Genomic DNA, 27,643 nt, shown 5'->3' on the forward strand with positions numbered 1-27,643 from the left:
AACCTGCTGTTAGTTTGGTATTTTGTCCTAATCCGCTTGCCGTACCTCCGTGTAGGTGTGTGTGTGTTTTGAGTGGTATAGGCGCCATTCCGTTATTGAATCCAAGCATGTAAGTTCTCTGCTGCTGTGCTGGTTAATAAAACCACGTTAACTGAGATTACTGCTTCATCATTATCATACTGGTGAACATACAACAGGGGGCCCAGCAAAAAAAGTTTGGGAACCACTGCTCTAAGCGATAGATTTGTGTGGAGAAAGCCAGATTTGAAGTTTATGCTTTTATTTCGAAGGGAGGTCTTATAAAGCGGAAGTCCGTTCCGCCTGCACGAGACGTCACACTAAACAGGGACAGTTTTTATTTGGACCCAAGATAAGAAAGCGGAGGACAACACAGACGCAATCAAAGCTGTTGGCTACGCATTTATTACGAACGGTATGTAACGGGAGCTCTTACTAAACACAGAGCGACATGTTTTTAATCTCAGTGGATGTGTGTACGCCGTTAGTCGTTTCAGGCTTAGCTAGAAGCTAACCTCAGTTAAGCTAGTAAAGGCAGCCTGTAAAAATTGCAGCAGCTACTGTTTGGAGAAACAGTTGGATAGCCGTGCTGCCATGTTTCATGCAGAGGAGTGTGAGCTTGGGATAATACTTTTAGCATCTATATGAAAAAGATCTGTTTGTATCATAAATGCTGCAAAATGTGGGCCGCATGTGCATGTTCTCTTAGATGGTATACAGTTTAAAACACTTTTCTTTTCTTTGTTAAAAAAAAACATAAGAAGAGACTTGTATAGATATACATATGTATATGAGTGTGTATACCTGTGTACAGGCAAAGCAAAGGCCTAATTGCAAACAGGGGATTCCCAGGATTTTTAAAATGGGGTGGCACAGACCTCCCCTAAACCTAACCTAACAGCATGACAAGGTTTTAGTAATAAAAAACACTTTGTTAGGTTTAATTGTTTAAAAAAGCACCTGGTCAGGTTTTGATAACCAAAATAGCAAGTGATGTACAGATGGCAATTTTTTCTTTATGATTATGATCATCATAATCATAAAGGTTTTTTTCTTTCTTTTCTTTTCTTTTTTTTTTTTTACTGAGAACTGTAGTTGACAGGATATTTGACAGGGAGAATCAACTTTTCTTTAATGCAAAAAAATTTCATAGTGCATTAAGGAAATCTGATCACTTATTTTACTAAGTTACAGGGTCCTATTTCCCTGTGCACTGCTAAAAGAAAGAGATACAGATATTTAAATGAAGATTAGCTTGTGTACACCCACTTTTTACCACACATTTTGAAACATTTTGAAAATGTAGGTGTGTGGAAACGATTGAGCAGTAGCAATTAATGAGTAATTACTCTAACTTATAATTTTAACAGATAACCTTTCTCTTATTAGTCACCTTGGCCAATGTGTGATGTAGAGGAATAAGAGTATAGCTTGAAGAAACTTTAATTAACTCCTATTTAACATGTTAGCAATGATATTCTGCACTGAGAAGAGTCATGAATGCAGAACCATTAGCGCTTACTGGGTTTGATAACACAGGCAAGTTCCGCATGTAAGTTAACAGACTTTTCATTTTCCAACTGCAATCTAAAGGTCTTATTCAACTTACTTTTGGCTCAGTAATATTCTTTCATCTGTAACGTAGATGTATTGCAAAGACTTCTCAGAGTAGTCCCTGCACATAAATTCAATAATTTACATATAGAGAGTTGTTTTTCAAAGCAAATACATGTAATTTAATTTCAAAAATGGATAAATATCATGAAAATTTAATTCAGATGAAAAATAAATGAAGGGAGAGGTGGTGTAGTTAGAGAGACAATGCTGTCTGTTATTGAGTTGGGCTGTAGTTACGTGGATTTGTATGCCTCAGCACACCTGGACCATCATGGGCCACCAAACCCGAGCTCAAGCGAACTGCTAAAAAACCCCACTGAGCGATCCAGAGAGAAAAGCAGCTGCAGGCAGCCTTTAGCTCCTCTAGGTCAGCTGCAGATACTGTGTTTTACTTCTTCTTGATTTGGAAAACAGACTAAAGTGCTACATTGTGAAAAACTGAATTGAAACATGATGTACATAGTGCTGAGTTATGCAGAACTGAATTTTAGAAGACACAACGAATAGGAATGGGTTAATATTTTGTTTAATTATTAAACCAAAAACTTGTTAGGAAATATGGCTTTTTGAAAAGGTCACTTAGATGCAGCTTTGTGTCTCTATAGTTTACATTTTGAGTAAAGGTGTTATTTTGTCCTATGAAAAAGTTTGTTTGGACACAGTTTAATTTTTTTTATTTTTGGCAGCAGGAAGCTGGATCGAGTCTGTGGGCTGTATTTCACACTCTGTGCTCTAGTTTCAAGTTATTGACTTGAGGCACTTTTAGTCTAGAGTTGTATTTCCTGCATTTCTAAGAATCATTTAATTTTAGAAGTTGTGCATGATGTGTAGTATACGAGCACAAAATGTTAAGATGTTAAATACTTGCTAGATAATATCTGGTAATGTTATTTTGTAGCTTTTGTACTACTAGTATTATTGCTGTTGTTTTTGTTTGTTTGTTGTTGTTGTTTTTTACTGCTCCTGAAACGTCTTGTGAAATTGTTCAAGTCCTCTATCTTGTAGGCTGTCTGGAAGCATTTTTGTTCTATCCCAGACACACACATTCATTTTTATTTATTTTTAACCATTTTTAATATCCTCATTCAAATATATAATTTTTCATGAAGTTGGTAATCTCATCTCTCATCGAATGGATACTGGGACATTTTCCTGCACCAAAAACTTCACGGAGAGGAGTTTGGACATGGACATGTTTTACCACACCACAAAGTAAAGCTGGATTTACGGTCTGTCCGTACTGCATGTCAGATACCAGATTGGTTTGGCTTTCTCAGGCTGCAAGACAATGTCATCTGATGAAAATATGTGGACTGACTGAAGATGAGCCAAAAGCATGTTTTTTTTTTTTTTTGTTTTTGTTTTTTTTTCTTGCTAACCTTAATATTTTTTTTGTTTTTATTTTAATTTTTTTTGCATTACCACTTGCATTGCCTACCAGATCAACAAGGAGTGTATCGTTTGTTTTTCTTTGAGAAGTAATGTCTGGATATAATTTTTATTGAAGATATACTTTTGCAATCTTTTTGGATAATACAGTCAAAGGTTGGGTAATGTTTTCAAATTTTCTAAATGGCATCAGCATTTAAATACCTGAATGTTGATACACAACTTAGATTATAAGTGTACATACATTCATGGACATAAATGTCAAATCAATATAACGCTGTCAGTAATTTATGAGAAATGTAATTTTTTTCTGGGGCTGAATGGCTGCATAACGTATATTAGGGCTGCTCAATTAATTGAATTTTAATCTCGATTACGATCTAGGGTTTCAACGATCATTAAAAATGACTGAGCCGATTATTAGCCCCTCCCTCGTGCTTTACTCTCGCGCTGCTCCGTGTGGCAAACCGAGCGCACCTCTCTGCATTTCGAACACTTGTCACAACAATTAAGAGCAGCGGTCTCCAACCTTTTTTGCGCCACGGACCGGTTTATGCCCGACAATATTTTCATGGACCGGCCTTTAAGGTATAGCGGATAAATACAACAAAATAAAACTAGTACCGGTACCGAAAAAAAGGAAATTTATTCATAACACACGTGAAAAGACCAAGGAAAACCGAGTAAATGATTAAAAACGATAACAAAATAACGCTGAAAACCGGTTAAAAACCCTGAAAACTATACATTTCACACCTGAGCCTCAACTCTCGCGGCCCGGTACCAAACGACTCACGAACCGGTACCGGTCCGAGGCCCGGGGATTGGGGACCGCTGATTAAGCGGACCCGAGGGAAGCTCTGAAAGCTAAGCAGAAGTTATTTGGAGAGGAGAGTGACTGCTGTTGGTTGAAAAGAGAGGTAAAAAAAACTTCAGTGGTGTGAAAACGTTATGGGTTCACGGAGTCAGATGTGGATCAAGTAGACATAGTGTGTAAACTTTGCTACATTGTCGTAGCTGCACCACAGAGCAACACTGCAAAGTTCACTAAACATAGATGTTTACATTTTTCATTTATTTTTTATATTGCAAACATTTGCACTGTTATCAGTATTTGCACACTATTTTATATTATTTTTTTGACAGTCTTTAAAGTCATTATTCAATACATTGTTATTGTTAAATAAATATCGTCAAATAATCGAGATCTCAATTTCAGTGAAAATAATCGTGATTATCATTTTTGCCATAATCGAGCAGCCCTAACGTATATCTTTCATAGTAAAACAGTCAAGAATTTGGTGCCAAATATTTTGTCTATATTTGGGGTTTTCTGAAATGTGACCGTATACCTGCTTACATTTTAGTAGCAGTGAAAGTTTGAAAAATTCTGAACTTGTCAAGGCCAAGGTTATAATTGTGTCAGAAAGGTTTGGTTCACAGCACTCATTGGTAGAAGCTAATACACAGTAAAATGGGGGATTCCCAGGACATCACTGGAGATCTGAAGAGGATTATAGGAGTACACAAGTGAGAAATGTGTCTGAGCCCTTTCTAAACCATTGCAGATTCTGGCATCATCAGATGGAATGGAATAGAATAGATTCAATTATATAAGTCATTGGGAACTGTACATACTTTGTTAAGATTTGAAAAAGACCCGAAGGACACCATAAAAAGTTGGTTTGAAGAGTCAAAAACCACCAAAGCACAGCTCTGCCATGGATTGGGAGCTGACAGAAGATCATTGCTGAGCAAGTTTTACATCACCATTGACTGAGAGGCTGCGTCTGAAGAGAAAAACCACTGCAACAAAATCAATACTTTTAAAATCAGTTAATGTTGATAACCTACCAAAAGGACAAAGAAGACTTTGAGAGATTTTTTTTATGAACAAGCATTGAGCTGTTGCTGCCAGTGAAGCTGGTACATCGAATTAGAGTGGATATAATAATGAAAGAAACAGACTACTGAAGAATTCTTTAGCAACTCCCCAAACCATTGTGCAAAGTTTCGACAAAATCAGATATGTCAATAGGGCTAGTTTTGGAACAGGCTAGCTACTAAGCTTTTGGAATGGCCTTTTCAAAGTCCTGAGCTTCAGCTGATAACAAATTATGTGGACTATACTTGAAAGTCAGATTTTTGCCAGGGAAGAAATTATTTCAAACAAAGTGGTAAAATTTGCAAACAGAATGATACTACAAAAGCATAGGTGTTCTGAATGTATATGTAAGAAAACCTTATATGAATTCAATTTTGTGCACAGATAATTTTTTTTTACTCTTAAAAATGTACGTTGCACAGTCATTCTGCCCCAAAAAAGCTCAGTTCAAATTATTCAGTGATTTATAATAATGTTCTCTAAAGTACAAATTGGTTTTTAAATGTTTGTAGTCAATCTGCTGGTGGTAAATGAGTTTGCCTGCATTTTTTTTTTTCTGTTTTCTGACCTTGTTTTCTCTTTTTATCTGACCTTTGATGTTTGTGCTTCCTGTTTATTTCTAGTAGTAAAGATCCTGATATTGTAATGATAAATTTATATTTGGCAGGAAGCAACAGAGTGAACAAATCCAGACAAGACCTTCCAGATGGATTTCACCCATCCAGGAAGCTGAAGCCCACACCAGTTCAAAAACTTTTTTTTTTTTTAAATTTCTCAGTTTTGTAATTGCTATTGAAGATTTCCCTTCTCCCGCACCCAGGATCACCATCAAACCACATACTTGAAGTTCTCTAAAGGATCTCTCTACACACAAGACTTCGTGATTATGGTTGCCTGACTGAATGGTCACTTTGCATTTTGCACGAGCTCCACATTGACAATGACCTCCAGCATACCTACTTTGTAAAAAAACCAAAACAAAACACTCAAACACCCATTCCATTGACTGCTGTGGCTATCCTTGACTTTCTGAACCATGTCCCATCCCCTTCATAACCCCTATAATTTTGGGATAGAAAGTTCTGCGCAGTGTCGAAATGCGCTTAGCTCTTCTGGAGCATCCTCTGGAACTTCTGACACTACGTTGGGAACAATTCCTTCACTGCGTGCTTTTCCAGTGAGCTACACCCCCCCACAGAGTAGTTCTATTTTAGATGGAGGCATGAAGAGATCTACAGAAATGTATCTTGGTCAAGCCAGGACAGAGATGAGACAGCAGCCTGTTAACCAGGCCCCTTGCTTTACCAGCACTCAAGAAGACAAGTTTATTTCTTCAACTGCAACGGTTGCCTCCAGTCCAATGTTCTCAGCATCTCAAAGACACTCTGATTTTAAAAGTGGGCCTTGCTCCTTGGACTGGTCAACCTATAAGAAAGTCACTGAAAATGTTTCTTCTAGATTTTTTTCATCTACTTCACTGAGCTTCCAAGGCAGTGGTGAAAGAGAACAGGATATGCAGTCCATTCCAGGCTTAGGTGATTCTGACTATCGAATGCAAGAGAAACCTGTGCTCAATACTGATTCCAGTTACCCAAAGTACTCTTCACAAGAAGCTTCTAACATCCTTTTACGTTTTGGACTTGAAAAAGATGACTTGGAATATCTGATCTCCTACCCTGAAGACCAGATAACCCCTGGCAATCTGCCTTTTATCTTAAGGCAAATCCGCATGAAGAAGGCTGAGAATGTTAAACCTATTGTTCATTCAAAAGCCTGTCCTGAACCTCAACCCACCCCCAGCATGACCGTAATGGACAGGTTCAGAAGGGAAGGGATGCAACAGGGCGAATTGGCACAGATTATCAAACCAAGTAAAGTGATTGACTATGGACATACTAGCAAATACGCTGGAGGGTTTGGCAGTGATATAGGAAAGAGCAGTGAAAGTAGAGCTAACAGTAGTGAGAGTGGCAGTATGTTGCTCATGGACACTTGTGATGGTGACAATTGCAATAGAGAACCACTGCAAGAAGGTACGGCAGAGGTGAAAACCAGCACCTTGGTTTCTTCACATGACCACCGGGGTACTGTTTCCATTAATAGTTCAATGCAGAGCTATGAGCCTCCTCCAAGCAGGAATCTAACTCAACGATTGCTGACTCAGCCACACCAGGCATCTCAAGAAATCATCAGCTCTTTCTCTCTGCCAAAGAAAGACACAGACTTAAGACTTCTCAAATTCAAACCAGTTCCTTTGAAAGAACCAGAGCCAGATTGCCATTTGGCATTAAAAATCCAACCACCTCTCAGTCATATTGCACATGGTGTGCATCCTGATCAACCTGGGCTTGTGCTCATCGGCAAGAAGGATAACAGCTGCACCAAGGATCAAAGTAAAAGTCAACAACAAGTGCCAAAGGTTGCTAAACCCATAAACAATCAGAAGATGCACCAAAGGCAGATGCAGCAGGAGCTAAAGAAACAGGCGGAGCAGCAGCAGGACCAGAAACAACCACCAGTGCAAATGGGACAATGCCAGTCTGCAAAACCAGCTACTCCTCTAGCACCTCAGATAATTCCTAAACCAGTGAACTTCGTTTATATGCCGCTGCCACTTTCCAGCACGCAGTGTCGTGCAGACAGGGAGCTATCAAAGGTTCTGCCAGCGTTGGCCATGATGCAAGACTATGCTGCAGCCACACCACAAACCTTTCCACATACCTGTTCTCTGTGTTTGCAAAAATGTACTGGTATGAAGGTGAGTGGAAGACCGTACTCTCTTCTGTCTCCATTTAGAACATTACGGGTATTTATTTCTGTCTATCATTTTGGTTAATTTTAAAAAGAACCAAAAAACCAACATTAATTTGTGAAACAACCTCCTTGCTTCCAAACTTTACGACTGCTTTTTTAAATGTAAATTTCTGTAGCATATTCTTCTGATCTGTTATTTAAGTCTTTCCACCTTGGACAAATACAAGACTTATGAAGTAAATGATTTCTGTCATATTTCAGTCTAGAAGAAAATGACTGGGTGTGCATCAGTCTGCTCATATAGCTTACTAGAGCTGCCTCTTGAAAAAACTGGAACATTTTATAATGGTTCTCAAACAACATCTTTATTCATATATGTTGACATGTCAAAACATGTCACTTAGGGCACAAGGGAGATTGCCAGATGTTGTATTTATGGGGAAAATAGTTAAGATTGGATTATCCGAGCTGCGTTAGTCTGAAAGTAATTCATAGTTACCCTTTTTCTAATTTAATTTAACAATAATGGCAAATTGGAAGTTTCTGCCCAACAAAAAGAAAACGATAAGTGAAGATGAAGAGTCTGCAAATCTGAGGAACATGAGCATCAGAAAGATGACTTTTCCCCCTAATTCATATTTAGTTTACAGCCATCCACTTAAGAACAGTTACTGTCTTAAGAAGAGTAGCAGTCATCTTGCAGTGACAGTCATTGGTTGAGATTGTGAAGCAAAATTAAGATGTTCTATAGTATGCTGCAAAAGTCTTGAGCCCCTTGCATTTCCTCTCCAAGGATCCAGAGATGCAATTGTTATTGCAAATGGTATTGAGCAATAGTTCTCCAGGCTTTATGAAGGACTTTCAAAGATTGTCTTTGGACATTGGCTGCTTTTTCACTCATTTCACTCCAGTTCTTGTACCAAACAATTTTCAGAGGAATGTTTTTTGTTTGTTTGTTAAACCAGTTAACACTGATCTATGAATGATTCAACCAATAAAAAAAATCCAGCAAGCCCACAGGTTGAACCACTAGTGTGTCTACACAAAACCGATAACTAGGCAACTAATTCTTTTTAAATTGTAATTTTACGCACTTTGTCAGCTTGTTGCAGAAATACATTTTTAGTTAAATACATGTAAATTGCCAAAGATAACACTTTCTGACCACTGCAGAACGTGTAGTGGTTTTGCGCCAAAAAGATGATTCCAAAAGAGCCATTAGCCAAAACCTTAGCATGTGTCCTTAAAATATTTTGAGGAAGCTGGACAAGTGCAAGAAAAGAGAAGTGACAGTATTGGAAAAACTATTTAAAGCAGATAAACAGTACCTGAAAGTCATGTCCTTCAGAGACAGGAAAAAAAAAAAAGACCTGCAACATGCATGTGGCCCTTCAGTTGAACAATCTCCTGTTCACTGAAGCCTCATCATGGTCTCAGTGGAAGGGTGGCTGTCAAGAACCTTTTTTAATAACATCTGGTGGTCAGAGGGCCAGGTGGCGCCAGTGTCCAGCAGCCTCTCCTCTGTCAGTGGGGTGGGTGTGGCTACAATGTAGCTTGCCATCAACAGTGTGTCAATGTGTGTGTGACTGGGTGGATGACTGAATGTAGTGTAAAGCGCTTTGGGGTCCTTAGGGACTAAGTAAAGCGCTATACAAATGCAGGCCATTTAACAATTTACCATTCCAAATATTGGTATCCAGATGTTATTAAAAACTCTTGTCTTGCCCTCATAAAGTTTATTTCTATCCGATTGTTCAGTCTGACGTCACTAGCCGTGTCTGGGTCTAAACTCCGCTGCAGGTCCATATATCAAACGATCACTATGGCATTACTAAGAGTTGAAAAACTGTCTAAAGTCTTTCATCTTTAATAAAATGATCAGCGTTCTGCTCTACCAGGTGTAACAATTGAGTTTAACATAGAGCTGGGCGATAGAACGATAACGATATGTATCGCGATATAACTTTTACTCGATAGAGAAATTAAGCTATCGCGATAGACCTCGCCGCTCTTGTCCTCTTAAAAAAAAAAAAAAAAAAAAAAGGGTCAGCCAATCCAAATTAAGTAGCGCAGAGCCGAACCAATCACAGCCGCAGCGTCACGTCGCGTGACTTGTTACGTACAGCACAAGTGCCAAGCCGCACGTGTGTTTGTTTGGGAAGCAGCCAGCGGGTAATGGAGCTAGCGCATAATGGAGGAAATGAGTGTGCCGACTAGAAAAATCAACCGAGTGTGACCGAAGAGAAAACAGATGATGGTTCCAATGCCGGAGAGATTGTCGAACGGAAGAGCCATAGATGTTCCGTAGTGTGAAGGTATTTCGGCTATTTCAAGTCTGACAAAAACAGAGTAGCGTGCACTGTAAATTGTGCCGAAAGCAAGTCTGGAAATACAATAAACTGGTGCATGCGTCACACTGTGCGCCACGTTATTGTTTCGGTGAAATGAATTTCTACAATCCTGTTACTGTTAATTCTACTCTCTGCAGTGTTTAAATGCTTACATATACACACAGTTACTGTCCGTCCACACATACGACTCGGTTCTGCTTCTATGCCCCAGCTTTGTTTACTTTTTCCCACCGAGGCTTCTAGACTTCTGATTGGCCAACATTTCTGCACGGTTAGGAATCTAGCGCCACCTGCTGCTTTGGCATGTTCATAGCAGCATTTTCCTTCATTTCTGCTTTTATGTGTGGACGGGATTATTTTTTAAAACGAAAACGGAAAATCTCCGTTTTCAAAAATACCCGTGTACGTGTGGACGTAGCCTCAGTCTCTGACTGGAAGCGCTAATTCGTCATTCGGCTTTTGTCAGACTAAAGTAACTGTTAAAACTGTTTGAAAAGCTCAGCTATACAACAAGGAGAGATTGAGAATTTCCTTTTAGTTCTCAGTTTATTTGATATTGACAAAAGTTAGTCAGTTTTGTCTGTTCTTCTGTAAAACAAACTAAGATTTATTTTTAGAATTAATACTTTGTTTCTAAGTGGAATTGACAATTTAGTCTGTTTCATTTGTTCTATTTTGAAACTTAAACGCTTTAGCGGCTGCCTTTTGTGTAGTTTGCAATATTTGCCTTTATTTATCTGAAAAAGTCTCATGTTCCTTAAGTACATCTACCCTGTTGAACTTATTATGGGAAATAAATATTTAAATAAAAACAAGCTGCTGATAATTTCACATTTTACTTGTGAGCAACGGCACATTTAAATCTTACAAATATAGTTATTTGGCTTATATCGTGATAGATATCGTTATCGCCTGAAATGAAAAAAACATATCGTGATATGAAAAAATCTCATATCGCCCAGCTCTAGTTTAACATCCAGGCATCCATGAAAACGGAATTTATGACATTTAACGGAGTTAGAAGTTAGCAGGGAGTTAGCTCGCTAGCTTCTATCTAAATACAATATAGCATGTCCTGACTGCGGGGTTTTGGAAACAAATTAAAACGTACAGCTCTGTTATCACTTCCAGCATAAATGAAGACAGAAAACTAAACAGCAGTGACGTTTGTAGGGTTACTGAAGTTTGGCTAGCTGGTATATAATGATGTGCTACGTGACCGCTAGCGACACAGCTATGTTAGCATAATATAAACAAGCTAACTTTTTTCCACTCGATAAAAGTTAACGTGAGTGTTCTCGGTGGTCAGGAACAAATTTAATCGCATGGCAGGATGCTGTAAAAGGACCAAACTTCAGCCAGGAGAACAACTGAGACAATCCATCCACAATACGAGGTTAGTCATTCATATACTGCTGCATGGGCTGGGCTGTAGTTACATCCTAAGGTTTTAAAAACTGAGCTTAAATAAATGATTACTGGTAATAAAAGCAGAGGGAGGTCAACAGTGATCACTGACTGTTTTAGGAGCTTTTTGAGATCAAATAGAAGAAAATACGTAACATTAAACATGTTAACAACACAAAAGCCATATTAAACGCAGACTACTTTAGACCCGGAAGTAGGATTCGTCGCGTCATCACTGAACAACCGGATATTGCTTGCAGACTTTCAGTGAGTCCTTGTAGTTACTTCCTGTTTTAGTATAAATAAACAAGGGGTTCAAGACTTTGGCATACTACTGTGCTATAAAATAAAAAAAACCCAATGCGAGACCTTTAGAAAAAGGGGGATGGGTCTTCTTCTTTGACTGCCCAAATACCAATTACAGGTGGTTTTTTTTTTTTTTTTTTTTTTTTTTTTTCCATCTCCATCCAGACCTGACCTCTGCTGAAATGACATCAAACCTCAGGACTCATTTTTATTGACACATTCACACATAGGACAGAAGAGACCTATGTTGCAGAATCAAGAGTCCTGCAAGACTTTTTACATTTCTGTATTTTTTTTGTTTTGTTACTAAATCCATGACTGTGGTCTTCCATGCCATCCTATTTGGTGTTGTTTATAAATATGCTAAATTATTCAATCTTTAAGGATTTTGTCTTTATAGATTTATCATACTTGTATGTACATTTATTGCTTTCCACTATGGCTTATGAACAGTCAGCTGATGTCCAAACTTTGAAAGAAGTCTAAAGGCTGCTGTGAATGCTAAGTACATTGGTTGTCAGATGGTTAGAAAAAACGTCACCCGAGCGGTTGTGGTTAATAATACTTTTGCTATGACAATGAGGCCCATCTAAAATGTTTGTTCTGACTACTAGGAATGGCTCCTTCACCAGAATACCAGCTTTCACCTTGACAACTGCAAACTTCTTCGGAAACGGTCAGTCTTTTCTTCTTTTAACTTTTTCTTTAACTGGGGATGTCTGAACACGTTTTGGCCTAACGTTTCAGTGGATTACTGAACAGAATGAGTGGTTGTAACGTTATAAAGTCTTTCGTAGCATTGTTCCTGATGCTTTGGAGTTAGTAGTTTAGATGGGTAGTATATCCTCTATAGCAGTGGTCCCCAACCTTTTTTGCGCCACAGACCGGTTTTTGCCCGACAATATTTTTCACGGACCGGCCTTTAAGGTGTCGCGGATAAATACAACAAAATAAAACAAGTACCAGTATCGAAAAAAAAGAAGATTTATTCATAAAACACCTGAAAAGACCCAGGAAAACAGAGTTAACGATAAAAACGACAACAAAATAACGCTAAAAACCCTGAAAATCATACATTTCACATCTGAGCCTCAACTCTCGTGGCCCGGGGGTTGGGGACTGCTGCTCTATAGCTTGTTGAAGAGGTAATCAAAATCAGTTTTAAAAATTGTAAGGTGAGCTACTTTTCTCAAGCAACATTGTTAATAGGGTTGATCTGCCAGGGTTAATTGATCATTCGAGAAATCATGCTTTTAAGATTGATTAGTAGTTGCAGAAATCTACATTTTTAAAACATTTGCTGTTTTAATAGATTTTTGATTTCCCTTATATTGTTATATATATATATATTTATTTATTTATTTATTTATTATTATTTTTTTTTTGACAGATATCCACAGTGGGATGGTAAAGTACTGACGTACCAAAGGTAAAAGTCTTTGTCTTTTGGGAAATTAAAAGTACAGCAGCGTGGCAGGGTTTTGTTTGTTTGTTTTTTTTACAGTTATTTATAGTTTCTTTTTATTTATTTTTTTAAACTTCTGTTGCTCTTATTAGTGCTTCAAATACAGGAAAGAAGTCCTCGTCCTCCACCTCTGGCAAAACTTCCCAGCATCGTCATCAGAAAACCAGGCGTGAGAGTCATTCCCGTTCTCGCTCACACAGCCCATGTCGCCGCCTTGGTTTGGATGGCAGAAGGCCTAAACATGGAAGCTATTTATGCTCTCGCTCAAAGAGCCCTCACCACCACTACACCTCTGTGGAGAGAAGAGAGAAACTCAGTAGTGGATCACAAACGCCAAACAGCTCCAGACGTGCTCGCAGGTCCGATTTAAAAAAATAAAAATAAAAATAAATAAAAGATTTCCATTCCAGTGAATTGTATCATGGCATCAGTGTTAGGTTTGATCTTTTTATCCTTACTGGATTTGTAATATAAATTTTTCTTTGAGGTATTTCATTGGCAGTTTTGAAAATGTCCTTATTGAAAGGATCGAAAAGGGTCAAGAGGAGCAAAAAGGCATGTTGGACACAGTTCATGCCATAAATGTTCCACCCAAACCTAAAGCTTCAGAAAATAAGCCTGATGAGACCTTCAAGACTCCCAAAAGTGATATAAATGTTCAAGAATCTGCAGTTATGCCGGAAGACAGAGCAAGAAATGCGTCTGCTTCTGAAATGAAGCAGCAGACAGAATTAGCCAAAGCTGAGACAAAAGAGGCCAGTCATACTGAACCACTTTTTGAAAAAAATGTTTGATTCTTACTTTCTAGGTCCCGGTCTCGTTCCTTCTCCCCACGGAAGGACTATCTTGCCTCCTTGCATTATCAATCGCATTCAAGGAGCCGTGAAAGACGATCCTCACCGAAAAGGAGAGATGGGAAACAGTTACTACAAAAGAGGAGTGATGAAAGACGATTGCTGACAAGGAGACAAGATGATAAGCGTTTGCCACTGAGCAGAAGTCATAAGAGCTCATCATCAGAAAAGAGGCCTCAACAAAAGAAGTTGGACAGCAGTACAAAAAGACTTGCTAAACAGCTGCTGGAAACCACAGGTTTGGCAGTGTGCACATACATATAACTTAAAATATACTCATAATTAATACATTTCTCCCACTTCCAAATGTATGTTTTCATTGTCAAACATGATCAAATTCATACTCCACAGCATTTTCACTATACTGCTGTGGAGTATAGTGAAAATATTCTGTATGTATGTATGTGTGTCTGTGTGTCTGTCTGTCTGTCTATGTGATCCATAGCGACTAAGTAAAGCGCTATACAAATACAGGCCATTTACCATTTAACTTTAAAAAATAAATAAAATAACTACTGAAATTACAGAAATTTCACCTATCTCTGTTTTTTTTTTTTTTTTATAAAACACTCCAACTGACAGGATAACCTTCTCTGTTTAGACATATGAACCACCAAAGTGTGACTCTTTTTCCATCTTTGTCCTTCTAGGTCTCCACTCTTTGTCAAAAAAGTCTGACCTGGAGGCCATAGCTGAAACAATCGCTCCTGTCATACTGGCTGAGCTAGCCAAGATGAAGTCACCATTATCATTATCATCCTCTGCTTCTACATCCTCCTCCTCCTCAAAGAAGGCGAAGACCACCAAGTCATCTGAAAGTAAACCTGGACTTCATAAGAGTGAAGCAAGTACCTCTTCAAAGCCTAAGGTTGGTGTGTTTGCCAACAGTTAAGGAGTGCTAAGTAATATAGTTCCTTCTTTCATCCTCAACTTTTGGGTCTAAGGCACTGAGAAAATGTTTTGATCTGTGATAAAGGGAAAAGAAAGAAACAATTAAAAGAAAAGTTTTCCTTATGACTAACAGGACTCGTCGACAGACAAGGATGTGTTTGTCTACACCAAACAAATTATAAACGGAACTAGTTTCAATCATTCACAGTCAAGTCTATAGTTAGTTACTGATTTTTTTTTTTTTTGTCTGTTTGCACAGGCTAGTAAATCTTTTACTTCAACAATGGTCAAATTACATGGGATTGTCGAAACTTTTTCTCATGAAGACGTGGTTGCTGCTGTGGAACATTTTGGAAAAACAGAGTCCATTGTACTGTACAGGTCCAAGCTAGAGGTATGTATAGTGGGAGTAATCAGCTGATATGTTTTTGCTATAAAGGTATGTGGTACATGGAGTCATGTGAAAAAGGAAGTACACCCTTTGTCATTTCTAAGGTTTCTAAGGAAGTGTGAGCATATGGACTATTTAGGTGTGTGTTAACACAATGCCAAGGAGGAAAGACATAAGCAATGATCTTAGATAGTCAGTTATTATTATCAGTCAATCTGTATTTTTAGGCTATTTATACCACTATTTGTAGTCCACCATTCTAAAGTTAGAAAGATTCTTCACAAGTGGAAAATATTCAAAGGCAATCTTCTCAGGAGTGGACGTTCTAGTAAATTCACCCCACAGTTAGACCGTGCAATAGTAAAAGTCCAGACCTCAACCTGACTGAAATGCTTTAATTGGACCTTATGAAGGTGGTACATATGCCCTTGACCTCAATGTATGGGCTCAAATTGTGGTCATAAATATTGTGTACTTGTAAATCAGAATTTGTATGTGTAAAAAGAATGTGTGTGTGTGTGTGTGTGTGTGTGTGTGTGTGTGTGTGTGTGTGTGTGTGTGTGTGTGTGACAAAGATTTGTGTATGGACTTAGGCAAAAAACTATGTGAGAAAGTCTGCACTCAAGTTACAAGTACGGATTTTGACCCTATTTTTCTTCCTTTGATCTGATTGGCCAATGTCATGTCAATCACAAATTTAACTATCCAATCAGAGAACAGATGGGTTTGGCTGTTTGAGGGGTGCTTTTTTGAACTGCAGGTCCTTGAACGGAATAAATGCCCTTTTACATGCCAGCCCAGGTTTTCCTTCATCACCAGGAAAACAGTCTGTGGTGGTCTGAGTTTTGTGATTTTTGTGTCACAGGTTTACATGCTTAATACAGGGATCTCCTGAACCTTTTCAACAGCGCTGCGAACCTCCGGCGGGGGGGGGGCAGTGTTGTGAAAATGACAGTCTTCACTAGTGGGGATAATTACAAAGCTGTCCTTCGTTATGAATGAGCATACATGTTTTTATTGAACATTTGAAGAACCAGCAAAAAAAAAACTCTTGAAAAGAAAAAAAATTAGAGATAGAAACGACAAGGAGCAGGTGCATCTAGTACAGGTAGAGCTGCTGCAACAACCCACAGAGCCCAGCAGCCAGTGCAACAAATTCTGGATCCCTGGCTTTTAGTTAGCAGTTAGCATTAGCAGCACATGCTGCGTCCGATGTGAAAGGACCTTTATGCTGTGCACTGTGACTCACAGCAATGGTCCCGGGTCAGCCCTGACGTTGTGTTAAACTAATCCTAAAGTAATAATGGTATTTCTAACCACTGATATACCACAACTTTATCCTTTCAGCTGCTGAAAGTTAGGGGACCTAGCTTCTACCAGATATTTATATAGAGATCTTCCAGCTTAAAACTATTACCCTTCAAGGACGTGCAGTTCAAAAAAGCACCCCTTCGACAGCCAAACCCATCTGTTCTCAGATTGGATAGTTAAATTTGTGATTGACATGACATTGGCCAATCAGATCAAAGGAAGAAAAATAGGGTCAAAATCCGTACTTGTAACTTGAAACTTGAGTGCAGACTTTCTCACGTAGTTTTTTGGCTAAGTCCGCACACAAATCTTTTTTACACACACACACAAATTCTTTTAACACACAAATCTTTTTTACGCACACACAAATTCTTTTTACACATACAAATCCTGATTTACAAGTACAAAATATTTATGACCATAATTTGAGCCCATATCAACCTGCTCTTTCTCTTTTACATGACTGAAAGTTTTACAATAACCTAACATAACTCTGAGTTACATAAACATGTATAGAAGTGCCCTTGTTCTGTTTTTGGTTATTGCTTTGCTGTTTGGTTGGGGATTATCCAAGCAGCAAAACATGCTTTTCATCCCAAAAAATCTCTTTTTATGAGCAATATTTGACAGTTCAGGCTTGTGTAAAAAAACATGCCATTACATGATTTGAAGTGCTGTTTTAGAAGAGAAGATTTAAAAAAACAAAACAAAAAAACAACCTATACCTAATTAAAATTTAGTTTAGTTGATTGCTGTTATGTCTGCTTGTTTTTGAACCACTGTTTTGTGCTGGTCTTGGTACTGAATGTGAATGTGGTCTCTGGCTAATTTGCCCCACATGGTAAATCTGACCTTTAGTTTGTGAATATAGTGGGGACATAGTCTAGATGGTTGAAATAATCACAATGATTTCACTTTGTGTGTTTATTTGCACATGTAGGCAAAAGTGAATTTCATGAAAGAAGAGGATGCTCAAAAACTGAAAAAGTTAAAGAGCATCGACATAAAAGGAATACCAGTCACTGTTGTCAGAGAACAGGTATTGTACCTTTTCTGAGTTGTTTTTTAATTATGGTCAAACTGTCAAAACTTGGAATGTATTGCTGTAGCATCATTATACTGTATTTCTTTTACTAATTTTATTATGTAATTTAATATATTATACTTTTTCATGTTTATTCAAACTAAATCTGTTTACAGAATACTGTTACAAAGAAGCCTCTTCCAACCTTTTCCAAAAAACAACAGAAGCTTCCACCGAAGTAAGATATGCTTGACATTCAGACCTTCATCTCGATTGAGATTCTCTTTGTTCCTGTCATTTGCACTTATTAAAATCTTTTCTTCACAGAAAAATCGTCAAGTCAACTAAATCTGCTTCAACTGGAAATTCTTTTAAAAAGCCGTTGTCTTTGTCATCTGGAGACAAAAAAAATACAACAGGCAAACTTGTTACTAAAGCAAAAGTCTTGGTTTCCAAAGCAAAAAGTGTCTCAACAAAACCGATTTCCAAAACCTTAAAGCAAGGCAAAGTAGCTGCAAAAGGAGCTGTAAATGTTGTTCAAGAGAAGAAAGATGCTTCAAATCTTAAAGGTTGTAATGATTCCAAAAGTTCAGGAAAGCAGCAGGGTGATGCCGTCTCAAAACAAAGACCTGCCCTCAAAAGATCTGAAAGCAATGCTAAAAGCTCTGTAGTTGCATCTAAAGATACAGTCAAGGTGGTCCAATTGTCAAAAAAGACTGTGAATCCAATTAAAGGAACTGCAATTGTCACTCGTGCAAAGGTCTTAGTTGCCCAAGCACAAACGGCCTCAACTATCGACAAACCTCAAAGTCAATTACAACAATTGGCTGCAACAGGAACTTCAACAACATTAAATGTGGAAGAAATTACTGTAAAGGGCACTAATGTTCAATCTAAAACTTCAGAAGATAAGCCTGGTGTAGAGACTTTAAAGCCACCAGAAATGGAAATGAAGTTTCAGCAGCCAACAGTGGTGAGTGAGGAGACAACCAAGGTACTTGAAACAAGAAATGCAACAGCTTCTGAAACAAAGAACCAGGCTGATGAAAAAGTTAATCAGAAGGAAAAAGAGGTCAAACACACTCAACTATTAGAGTCTGTGAATACAAAAGTCGTAGAGCCCATGGAAATTGAAAGTTTTTCCGGTAGCAAATGCTTACGAGAACCAGAGTCCTCTGAAATAGGACAAACACCACTACAGACTTTAGGGAGCTCAGCTCAAGCTGCTTTGGATACAAAGCAGACACCTGAAAGGATCGAAAAGGGTCAAGAGGAGCAAAAAGGCATGTTGGACACAGTTCATGCCACAAATGTTCCACCCAAACCTAAAGCTTCAGAAAATAAGCCTGATGAGACCTTCAAGACTCCCAAAAGTGATATAAATGTTCAAGAATCTGCAGTTATGCCAGAAGACAGAGCAAGAAATGCGTCTGCTTCTGAAATGAAGCAGCAGACAGAATTAGCCAAAGCTGAGACAAAAGAGGCCAGCCATACTGAACCACTTGATTCTGGGAATAAAAAAGTGACACAGCCCACAGAACATTTTACTGACAGAACAACTGAACTAACCGAATCCAATAAGGATCAGACACCAACCAGCACAACTCAGATTACACTTGATGTATCTCCAACAAAATATCCGATTCATACACCACATAGAACACAGACTACCATAAAAAAAACAGAATCCTACAAGAATTCAGAGGTTCAAGAATCTGGAATAGTTCACGAAAAAAAAACCAAGATTCCTGAGACAAAAAATGTATCAGTTTCTGAAACACAGCAGCAGGCAAAATTGTTGAAAGTTGAGACAAAAGAGCCCAAACACACTGAGGATTGCTTTGAGGATACAAAGGTTCAAGATCCTGGATCTGCCAAAAATGATGTGGACGAGGCAATGGAAGTCGAACATTTTGCTGAGAAAAAGGCCTTACTAGCCAAATCGAGTGAGGGTCAGACACCAGCCAGTACAACCAAGACCACACCAACAATTGATCACCCTCAGAGACTGCAGACCAGAGCTGAGACAAAAGAGGCCAAACACAGTGAATCACTAAAATCTGGAAAAACAAAAGAGACAGAGTCCATGGAAGTTGAAAGCTCTACTGATACAACACAGACCATTGTCAAAAACACAGAAACTTTGGAGATTCAAAAATCTGCAACAGTGCTTGAAAACACAACCAAGGTTCTTGAAACAAGAAATCTCGCAGCTTCTGAAACAAAGCACCCAGTAGAATCTACCAGTGTTGATGTAGATGCAAAAGATACCAAACGTGCTGAATCACTGGAGATTGGAGCATGTAAAAAGGCCCTAGCAACCAAATTCAAGGAGAATCAACCTTCAATTGATACAGCTGACACCATACTAGATGCATCTCTACCCAAACCTTCGACCCCATTAAAGACACCACTAAAGACACCACAGACAACTATAAAAATGCCATCCTCATCACAGATCCGACAGAGTGTGATGCCAGATCCAGAGTCCACAACTGCACTAGGACAAAAAATCCTGCAAATGTCAGGAAGTTCAACTGAAGCTGCCCTGGAGGCAAAGCAGACGGTTCAGAGTGTGAACACAGTCGCACAGCAAAAAGGTATGTTTGATACCATTAAGCTTGTGAAACTGAAACTCTATATTTTAGGAATAAGTAAGGTAACAGTTAGGCACCATTATTAGCATTATTAGTTGTGACTTTAGTATTGCATGGAATATGTAGGACAGTGTTGTTGGAGACACAAAATACAGGTTGTGTCTTTGTTACTGATAATGAAAAAACATACACTCATGTTGAAAAATAGTTTTCACAGGACTGAATGCATTTCTATGAACACATTCCTACTGAGTTTGCTGCCATTTCTTTAGTTTATGTCTGCCTGTGGACATGTTCATGAGGTTTGCTTCTAAAATTCTTTTTCAAAATACTGCAATCTATCTGAATAAAACTTCTCCTCCTTTTTAAGATCTTTTGATTGCTGTGACAAGTCAAAAGGACCTGTCAAAAACTGTGAGCAATGTTTTAGCAGTGTCGACTGCAGTAGCTGCATCTTCCAAAACTGAGCCAACAGCTGCAACAGCAGGCAAGCAACAGCAAAGTTTTAGCAACCTGACTTTTGGGGAGAAGATGGAAAAGCTCATGGATAGAAATCGCCTGAGTAAGTAATGACAGAAGCCTGTATGTGGGTCATTATTTGGGGTTTTTTTGGATCAAAACTCCCATTTATTTAACTGTTTTTATGTTCACTCTACCTCGCAGATTGTTTCAAAAATAATAAAACATTGCCGTCAAAGGTAAGGTTTTTTTTTTCTTCTTTTTCTTAAAGGTGTGAATAACCTATCTCTCAGTTTTAGTTGTAGCGAAAAGAATAATAAAAATCTAGTAAAATATCCTTTATCAATGTTTAGCAAAAGTAATAGTGTTATCTGTATGTCTTTAAAAATTACAAATGTTTTTCCACTTTGGTAAAGATAATTTGGAAATTTAGTCAACAAACGTGACAACAAAACGTGTTTTTTGTTGTTGTTGTTTTTCAGAAATGGTGCTTTTGGCATTTCACATTTCTTTTTACAAGATAGTCATCATGCTTTTGTCTCCTGTGTTGCATTCTGCTTAATAGTTTGGGTAAGTTCACTTTCCTGAATCTTAACTTCTAATTTCTCCTTTTCCCCTCCTGTTTAAAATGAAGGTGATGTTGATCACAAACCTGCCAGAATATGAAAATAGCTGCTACACAGAGGCGGACGTTGCCAATCAGCTCACCCTATTTGAATTTGGATATCTAGAAGATGACATCTATGTTATTCCTCAAATGCGTATGGTAGGTACCAAGTTATAAATCTGCATTACTCAGTGATCCCACAGGTATATTTCTAGGTCTCTCTTTGGTTTCTTTATGTGAGGTCAGCCTACATTTTCTTGTATTTGTGTACACCAACACAGTACACAAATACACACAAGTACAGTATACAGTGCACAGTGAATAATTGGAATAATAACAAATGTGACTTTTCCTTCTAGGCTTTTGCCATTGCACCAAGTCTGATGAAGGCAAAAAAGCTTTTTCAAGCATCAAAAGAGAAGAGTATTATTCTCAATGGGTCCACACTTTGTTTGGATTTTTTAATCCACTCCTTTCCAATGAATCCGGTACGTACTAATACAAAAATACTGTATATTGTGGCATGTTTGGAAAAAATTGCCATGCTTCTAGTGCACAATCTTGTTGATTTGGAGTTGTGGTTGCTCGTTTTCCTTTTGTTTGCTTTGTTCATTTGTCTCTTTTAATTCTATTTTTTTTTTTTATATACTTTTTCAACATGTTCAAAATAAAGATTCAATCAATCAATCAATCAATCCCTGTAGATTAGTAAATAAGGCACTGAAAGGATGGTAATTAACTAAATAACTTTAAAATATTGTTTAAAGTAGGTTTTTTATCAATTGAATTTTTAGATTATTTAAATGTAATAGAGCATGTAAATACCATACTAAGGCCTTAAAATTTTCTTTTTTAAAAATATTTTATGTTGCCTCAAACTTCAAAGCTTCTTGGTTAACATTAGCAAAAAGCTTTTATCTATCTTGATTTCCTTGCTACAAGTTTTTAACTTGAAAATATCAAACTGTCTGTTCTTTGAATAATTATTATGATTTATTGATGATGCAACTAGATAAATTAATCTTTCGCTGCCTTTTGCTGTGCTGCGCCACAAATTGCTAAATTTGTATCAAGGAAAAAAGAAAACCCTCCAGACTGAAGTGCCTTATAAATACCACCTTACATACAATAAATGTTTGAAATGATACTACCCAAAATTAAATAAGAGAGTAAGAAATGTCTTGCCGTAGAGCGTAGTGCCTTTAACGCTGTGTTCTCTTACATTCATGTTTCAGCTTGGGTTTTATAGCACCCTGATGAATCTGGTGAATTATGTAAGTAACTTTTTTTTCTCCCCTGAATTATACATAGATTTGTAAATATAACATATCAAATGAACAAACAAAAATAAACTCTTTGTATTTGTTTGAACGTTTGCTGGCTCTTCTTAAAGCAGCAGACAACTGATGATGGATCAACAGTAATCTACATCAAGAATATCTCACCAAGTGAGACCAATGATCTCAGGGAAGCTTTGGAAAAAATCGGTTCTGTCAAAAACTACCTGCCTCTCCTCAACAAGGTTAAAAACACACCTGTTCATACATTTGATTACGAGGATTTAAACAAAAAAGACATTGTTGTCTTATCTTCTCTTATCTTTCATGTTTATGCATGTCTGTTCTAGGTGTTTATTGAATTTGAGTCCATTTACGATGCTGATCGACTCGGAGTTTGGTACAGCCTCCTGAAACAGGGCTTTGCCCATAATGTCTACAGGATTAAGATACCAAGAAATGAATCCACAGCAAGACGTAAGTCTTTGTTTTTGGATAAAATAAAGCAGATGAGATGTAGATGTATGGGGAGTTACATAATAGGTAGCTAAAAATATCCTTAAGGGTAACTGGTAACCCTTATGCTGGGCATACACTGAGTGATTTTTGGCCCATTTAGAGTCGATTTTTCCGTCGTGCAACAGTTTTGGGGATCGGCCCGATTTTCACCTTAATCGTATGTCGTGCATTGTGTAGTATACATGGGGTAACGAGAAGCGACCTCGACCAGCTCCCGAGCATCAATCTTTTGGTCATAAGAAAATCAAACCTGTTTGAAATCCTGTCGGCCGTCGTGAGGGTGTCAACGCAGCCTCTCACACTGTGCACACGCAAACACAGAAATGAAGATGAAAAGAGCAGCACGGCAGTGTAGCGTGTGATCTGGACACAAGCGATGGAGGGACAACTTGTAGAACTTTGGCAAGCTCATCTGAGCCTTTATGTGGCCTCACAAAATTATCACGACCACACCAACCGTGTGCCATACATTCATACAACAGAATTAACCTTGACTTAAAATTCTGTTGCCTGCTACATTGAAAACAAAAACAAACTGCCTCAGCAGCTAGTCACTATTTTTTTTTTTATATGTTAAATATCTTAAAATAATTGGAATGATATGATGGTAAATAGGAAATGTCAAAATCAAAGCATTTAATAAATTAAAATAAAGCTCTCTTTTTTTTTTTTTTTCGTTTTGTTTGTGCAGCACCTAGACTGGCAGCGAAAGCTTTGCCGGACAGCAAGGTTGTCACTGAAGGGGCAACAATCCCAACAGCAAATTTTGGCGTTCCTCAGGGAAGCATTTCACCATTTTGGGTTACAATGAAAACGTATCCCTTTTTGTTCCCTACCACATCTCCTTGGTTTGTCATCCCAGGTGAGAAAAACAAATTAAACTAGAACTTAACTCCAGATTCAAAATGTAGGAAATAAGTGGCTCTTACATGTGACTCTGTTTATTTTTGACTTATAGATTTTGTGACGGTCCAGCTGACAAAAAAACAGGTAAGCACTTTTTTTTAAAATTTTTTTTTTTTTATATAAATTCTCCAATCTGGTCAAGTAACAAGAAAATTGTAATTTTAATTACTTGTGATAAGATATTGTTTACCAACTAGATATAACATTTGGCTAAGAAAGTGGTTTGAAAATTGTTTGCATAACCACCCTTGGAAGTTTGGAGAAACTGGCTGAATCTTAATCTGCAAATGCTTCTCTTTGAACCAACTTTTGTCATTTTCTTCTTAATTGCTAAAGAAATAATGTTGTAATGCTTTTGAGTCAATCGTCCAATCACCCCTGATCTCCAGTTCTAAGCTCCATGCTCCTCATTTTGATATGAATATATATGAAATCTGCATTTTTATCCCATGTTCATTACATTCTGAAAATCTGTGCTTAATTATGTAAAATGTCATGAACTGTTTTCAGTATCAAATAGCATAAAATAGTTAATGACTTTATCAAAGGAAGCACAATGTGCAGGTGTTGCCTCTGCTTTTTTACCCCCCTCTTTGAATTAACTTTGTGTCCTATAGAAAAACCGTCCTCCAGGCTCTGTTTTCCCCCACATTATGCTGACCGGTTTGCCAGAAGGGAACTACCGACACGAGGATGTCGCCAAGCTGGTGTGGCACCATTTCCCTGTTCATAATCTTCATACTCTGTACTACAAGATCATCGTTTTATCACTGCAGAGGAGGGTGAGGAATAGATGCTGAAGACTGACACAAGCACAGACATTTTAATATTCCTCATTTGTTTTTGTTTTTTTAAATCAAACAAAGCTTTATTGAAAACTTTTATTTTTATCTGAGGCTTTTTCTATCCTAACCTACAGGCCTTCGTGTACTTCAGTGACTGGAATGCCTGTACCAGTTTTGTTCAGCTGCACAGGAAAAATCCTATTTCTGTCGGAGGTCAGATACTCAATATCCACTTCGTGTTACAGGACATGCATCCTGGATCCACTGAGGTATGGAAAGCTCCGTCCAAAACTTTGATGTGTTATTCGGTCTGTTATTTTGCTGAACTATGATCAAATCATAGGGAAGGTGGTTGGATGATAGTTGGAGACTGGCACAACCAAAACCATTGCGACTTTGTACAATGAACTTGCAGTCTTGTTGCCTTTGATGTAGTTTATTCAAAGGTGGGGACCAGGGCTGTGGCCACGCGCAGTCAGTTACCATCTTTGGCGTATCAAGACTGCGACAAAAAAAACAAACTATAAGGCAGAGTCAGTGAATCATTTTGTGAATTAATGGGTTTAAGTTAGCAATTACATGCAGTCTGTTCATGATAATACACTGATTAACTGTTACGTAGTATAAACATACAAATTCACCTCAATTTCTTAACTTTAGAGTCCAGCTAGAATCTGAAATAAATTTTTATCTTGTTCCTGCAGGATTTCAATTTAACTACAAAATAACATACATGCTTGATAACTTTGCCTTTATATGGGACTATAACCTGAATGCAACCAGTTGACAACCATCTCCAAAAGTTGATTCTGTTCATCTGGACGTAGCGTTTTCAGTGGGAGAAACGTTTCGTCACTCATCCAAGTGACTTCTTCTGTCTCAGCTGACTGCAGGTTTCCCCAATCTTATAAACAGTACATTTGCATAATGACTGAAACCAGCCCACTGATATGGAACGCCAGGACTGCCATAATGAATTAATTAAATACACCATTAAATAATTAATTAAATGTGGCAATAATTAATTAAAATTGGAATTAATTAATTAAATAAATAGTTATGACACATGTAATTAATTAATTATTGACACATTTAATTAATTATTTATGTATTTCACATTTTAATTAATTATTGACACATTTAATTAATTATTGACACATTTAATTAATTATTGACACATTTAATTAATTATGTATTTCACATTTTAATTAATTATTGACACATTTAATTAATTATTTAATGATATATTTATTTATTTCATTTTGGCAGTCCTGGCGCCTGGCTCTCATCTTGAAATAATTGTATCTGTCAGCCTCACCCATCAAACTCAGGGGGCGGGGTTAACGCTGATCGAGTCAAAACCATTGCTTTGGCCTGGTGGCCATTGTTTCTAGCACACAACAACCGGCATGTGGAAGCTAACAGAACTGAACTTTGAAAAACCCTGTTTGTGTGTCACCAAATACCGTTTTAATATTTTTTTAGCCGAGAATGTAGTGGTTTAATCTTCATGTGTCTGGTCGGTTTGTCAAGATACAGCCTCTTTGCAAAAGTGCTTCGATGATTTCGGAGATGTCTGCCCAGTCTCACGGCAAAGCGTGGGATAGACCCGCTCGCCTCGCAAGCAATCCCACCGACAAAGCGCAGGCCCCGGTACACAGCTGTAGTAACCCCCGTTGACTTCTTTTACTGAGGTTATATTTATCGGTGTTTTATTTCCTGATGTTCTTATGTGTCCTACGTGTTTCAGTCGCCAATTCTGAATTATAACTAACATTAAAAACATGTTTAAGGAGGCGAGAGAGCAAATAAATCGGTTTAACATCTGATCTTTGGGTTTTTGTTCAGTAATCAGCGTGACCTGTGTATAAACGCGTAAAAGAGATAACGTTGGTGTTTCCATCATGTAGTAACTGCTGGCTTTAGCTGCACAAAGGTTGTTCGACACTATGAAACACATACAGACTTCATGATGTTCGGCTAATATTTTTATTGTGAATATTAATCATGAGGGTAAACGGCCCTGTACACCACGCAGCGAGGTCAGCATATCCACGATATCCTCAGCTCCATGAGTTAACACAAAGTTTCCCAGCTGACTATCTAACTTCCAACTATTCCAGAGACGTGAAAATATACAGCATAAAGAAAAGTGTAAGAGACTCAGCAGCAGATTAGAATAACAGTTATAGATTTAATAAATCACCAAATGAATCCAAGAAACGAGCAAACCTGTTCCGACAATTTGAGTTTGTATTCCCTCAGCTGCAGACTCGCTGCTGTTTAAATGTTTGAAAAGGAAGATTAGATATAAAAAACGTCAAACATAGACTCAGTCTGCCTTCACATTTGATATGAGGCCAGCACGTATAGTGGCTGTGTCCTGTTTTAAGATCATACATGTAAAATTGTTGTCTGACCTCCGTCGATCCAGCCGCTCAGTCCGTCGTTACCATGGTTACTGCATAAGCAGCTATAATGTTAACAGCTGGCACTGAGGAAACCTACCGGCAGCATGAGTGTTTATGTTTTTCATTGCAAAAGAACTGTCTGAATGGTTAACTGAAGTTAACTTGGATAAATTATAGTTAAGGAGAATCACAGATAACGCCTACGTGAGCTGTGCGACTGTTCACCACTACACTGAAATCAGCAGGCTATTACTGAAATACACGTGCTATATCATAAACTATGATATAAATAGGGAGGTCCTATTAACATGTTTAGTTTTAAAGGACACCTTCCTGCCTTTAGTCTCATTCATGAGCAGTATTAGTTTTCTTCTAACATCCAGAAGTCTGCACGATGTGTTTCATAGTTTGTAACAAGC

General features: G+C 37.9%; 2 protein-coding genes across 4 annotated transcripts in view; both read left to right on the top strand.

Moving 5' to 3' along the window:
• The first annotated feature begins 301 nt into the window (after positions 1-301).
• LOC145421710 (uncharacterized) lies at positions 302-15,502 on the top strand. Its single transcript, XM_080292313.1, has 8 exons — positions 302-433; positions 5,577-7,667; positions 12,342-12,403; positions 13,118-13,156; positions 13,285-13,551; positions 14,001-14,284; positions 14,697-14,914; positions 15,197-15,502. The coding sequence occupies exons 2-8, from the start codon at positions 5,946-5,948 to the stop codon at positions 15,356-15,358; spliced, it is 2,754 nt and encodes a 917-aa protein (XP_080148439.1). The 5' UTR covers positions 302-433; positions 5,577-5,945; the 3' UTR covers positions 15,359-15,502.
• A 2,082-nt stretch (positions 15,503-17,584) lies between these two features.
• LOC113019245 (uncharacterized) overlaps positions 17,585-27,643 on the top strand; it is a 31,773-nt gene continuing 21,714 nt past the window's right edge. For 2 of the 3 annotated variants that reach the window (XM_026162811.2, XM_080292330.1), the window contains exons 1-14: positions 17,585-17,678; positions 17,840-17,901; positions 17,991-20,263; positions 20,631-20,822; positions 20,924-20,958; positions 21,354-21,485; positions 21,686-21,814; positions 22,562-22,600; positions 22,720-22,848; positions 22,954-23,080; positions 23,814-23,984; positions 24,081-24,112; positions 24,646-24,810; positions 24,948-25,082. In XM_026162811.2, the coding sequence (XP_026018596.2) occupies positions 17,595-17,678; positions 17,840-17,901; positions 17,991-20,263; positions 20,631-20,822; positions 20,924-20,958; positions 21,354-21,485; positions 21,686-21,814; positions 22,562-22,600; positions 22,720-22,848; positions 22,954-23,080; positions 23,814-23,984; positions 24,081-24,112; positions 24,646-24,810; positions 24,948-25,082 (3,705 nt within the window). In that variant the 5' untranslated portion in view covers positions 17,585-17,594. The remainder of the gene's footprint in view (positions 17,679-17,839; positions 17,902-17,990; positions 20,264-20,630; positions 20,823-20,923; positions 20,959-21,353; positions 21,486-21,685; positions 21,815-22,561; positions 22,601-22,719; positions 22,849-22,953; positions 23,081-23,813; positions 23,985-24,080; positions 24,113-24,645; positions 24,811-24,947; positions 25,083-27,643) is intronic. The other variant, XM_080292324.1, reaches the window with a different exon arrangement.

This window comes from Astatotilapia calliptera, chromosome 3 (genome assembly GCF_964374335.1).
Source record: "Astatotilapia calliptera chromosome 3, fAstCal68.1, whole genome shotgun sequence".
In the NCBI taxonomy this organism is placed as follows: domain Eukaryota; kingdom Metazoa; phylum Chordata; class Actinopteri; order Cichliformes; family Cichlidae; genus Astatotilapia; species Astatotilapia calliptera.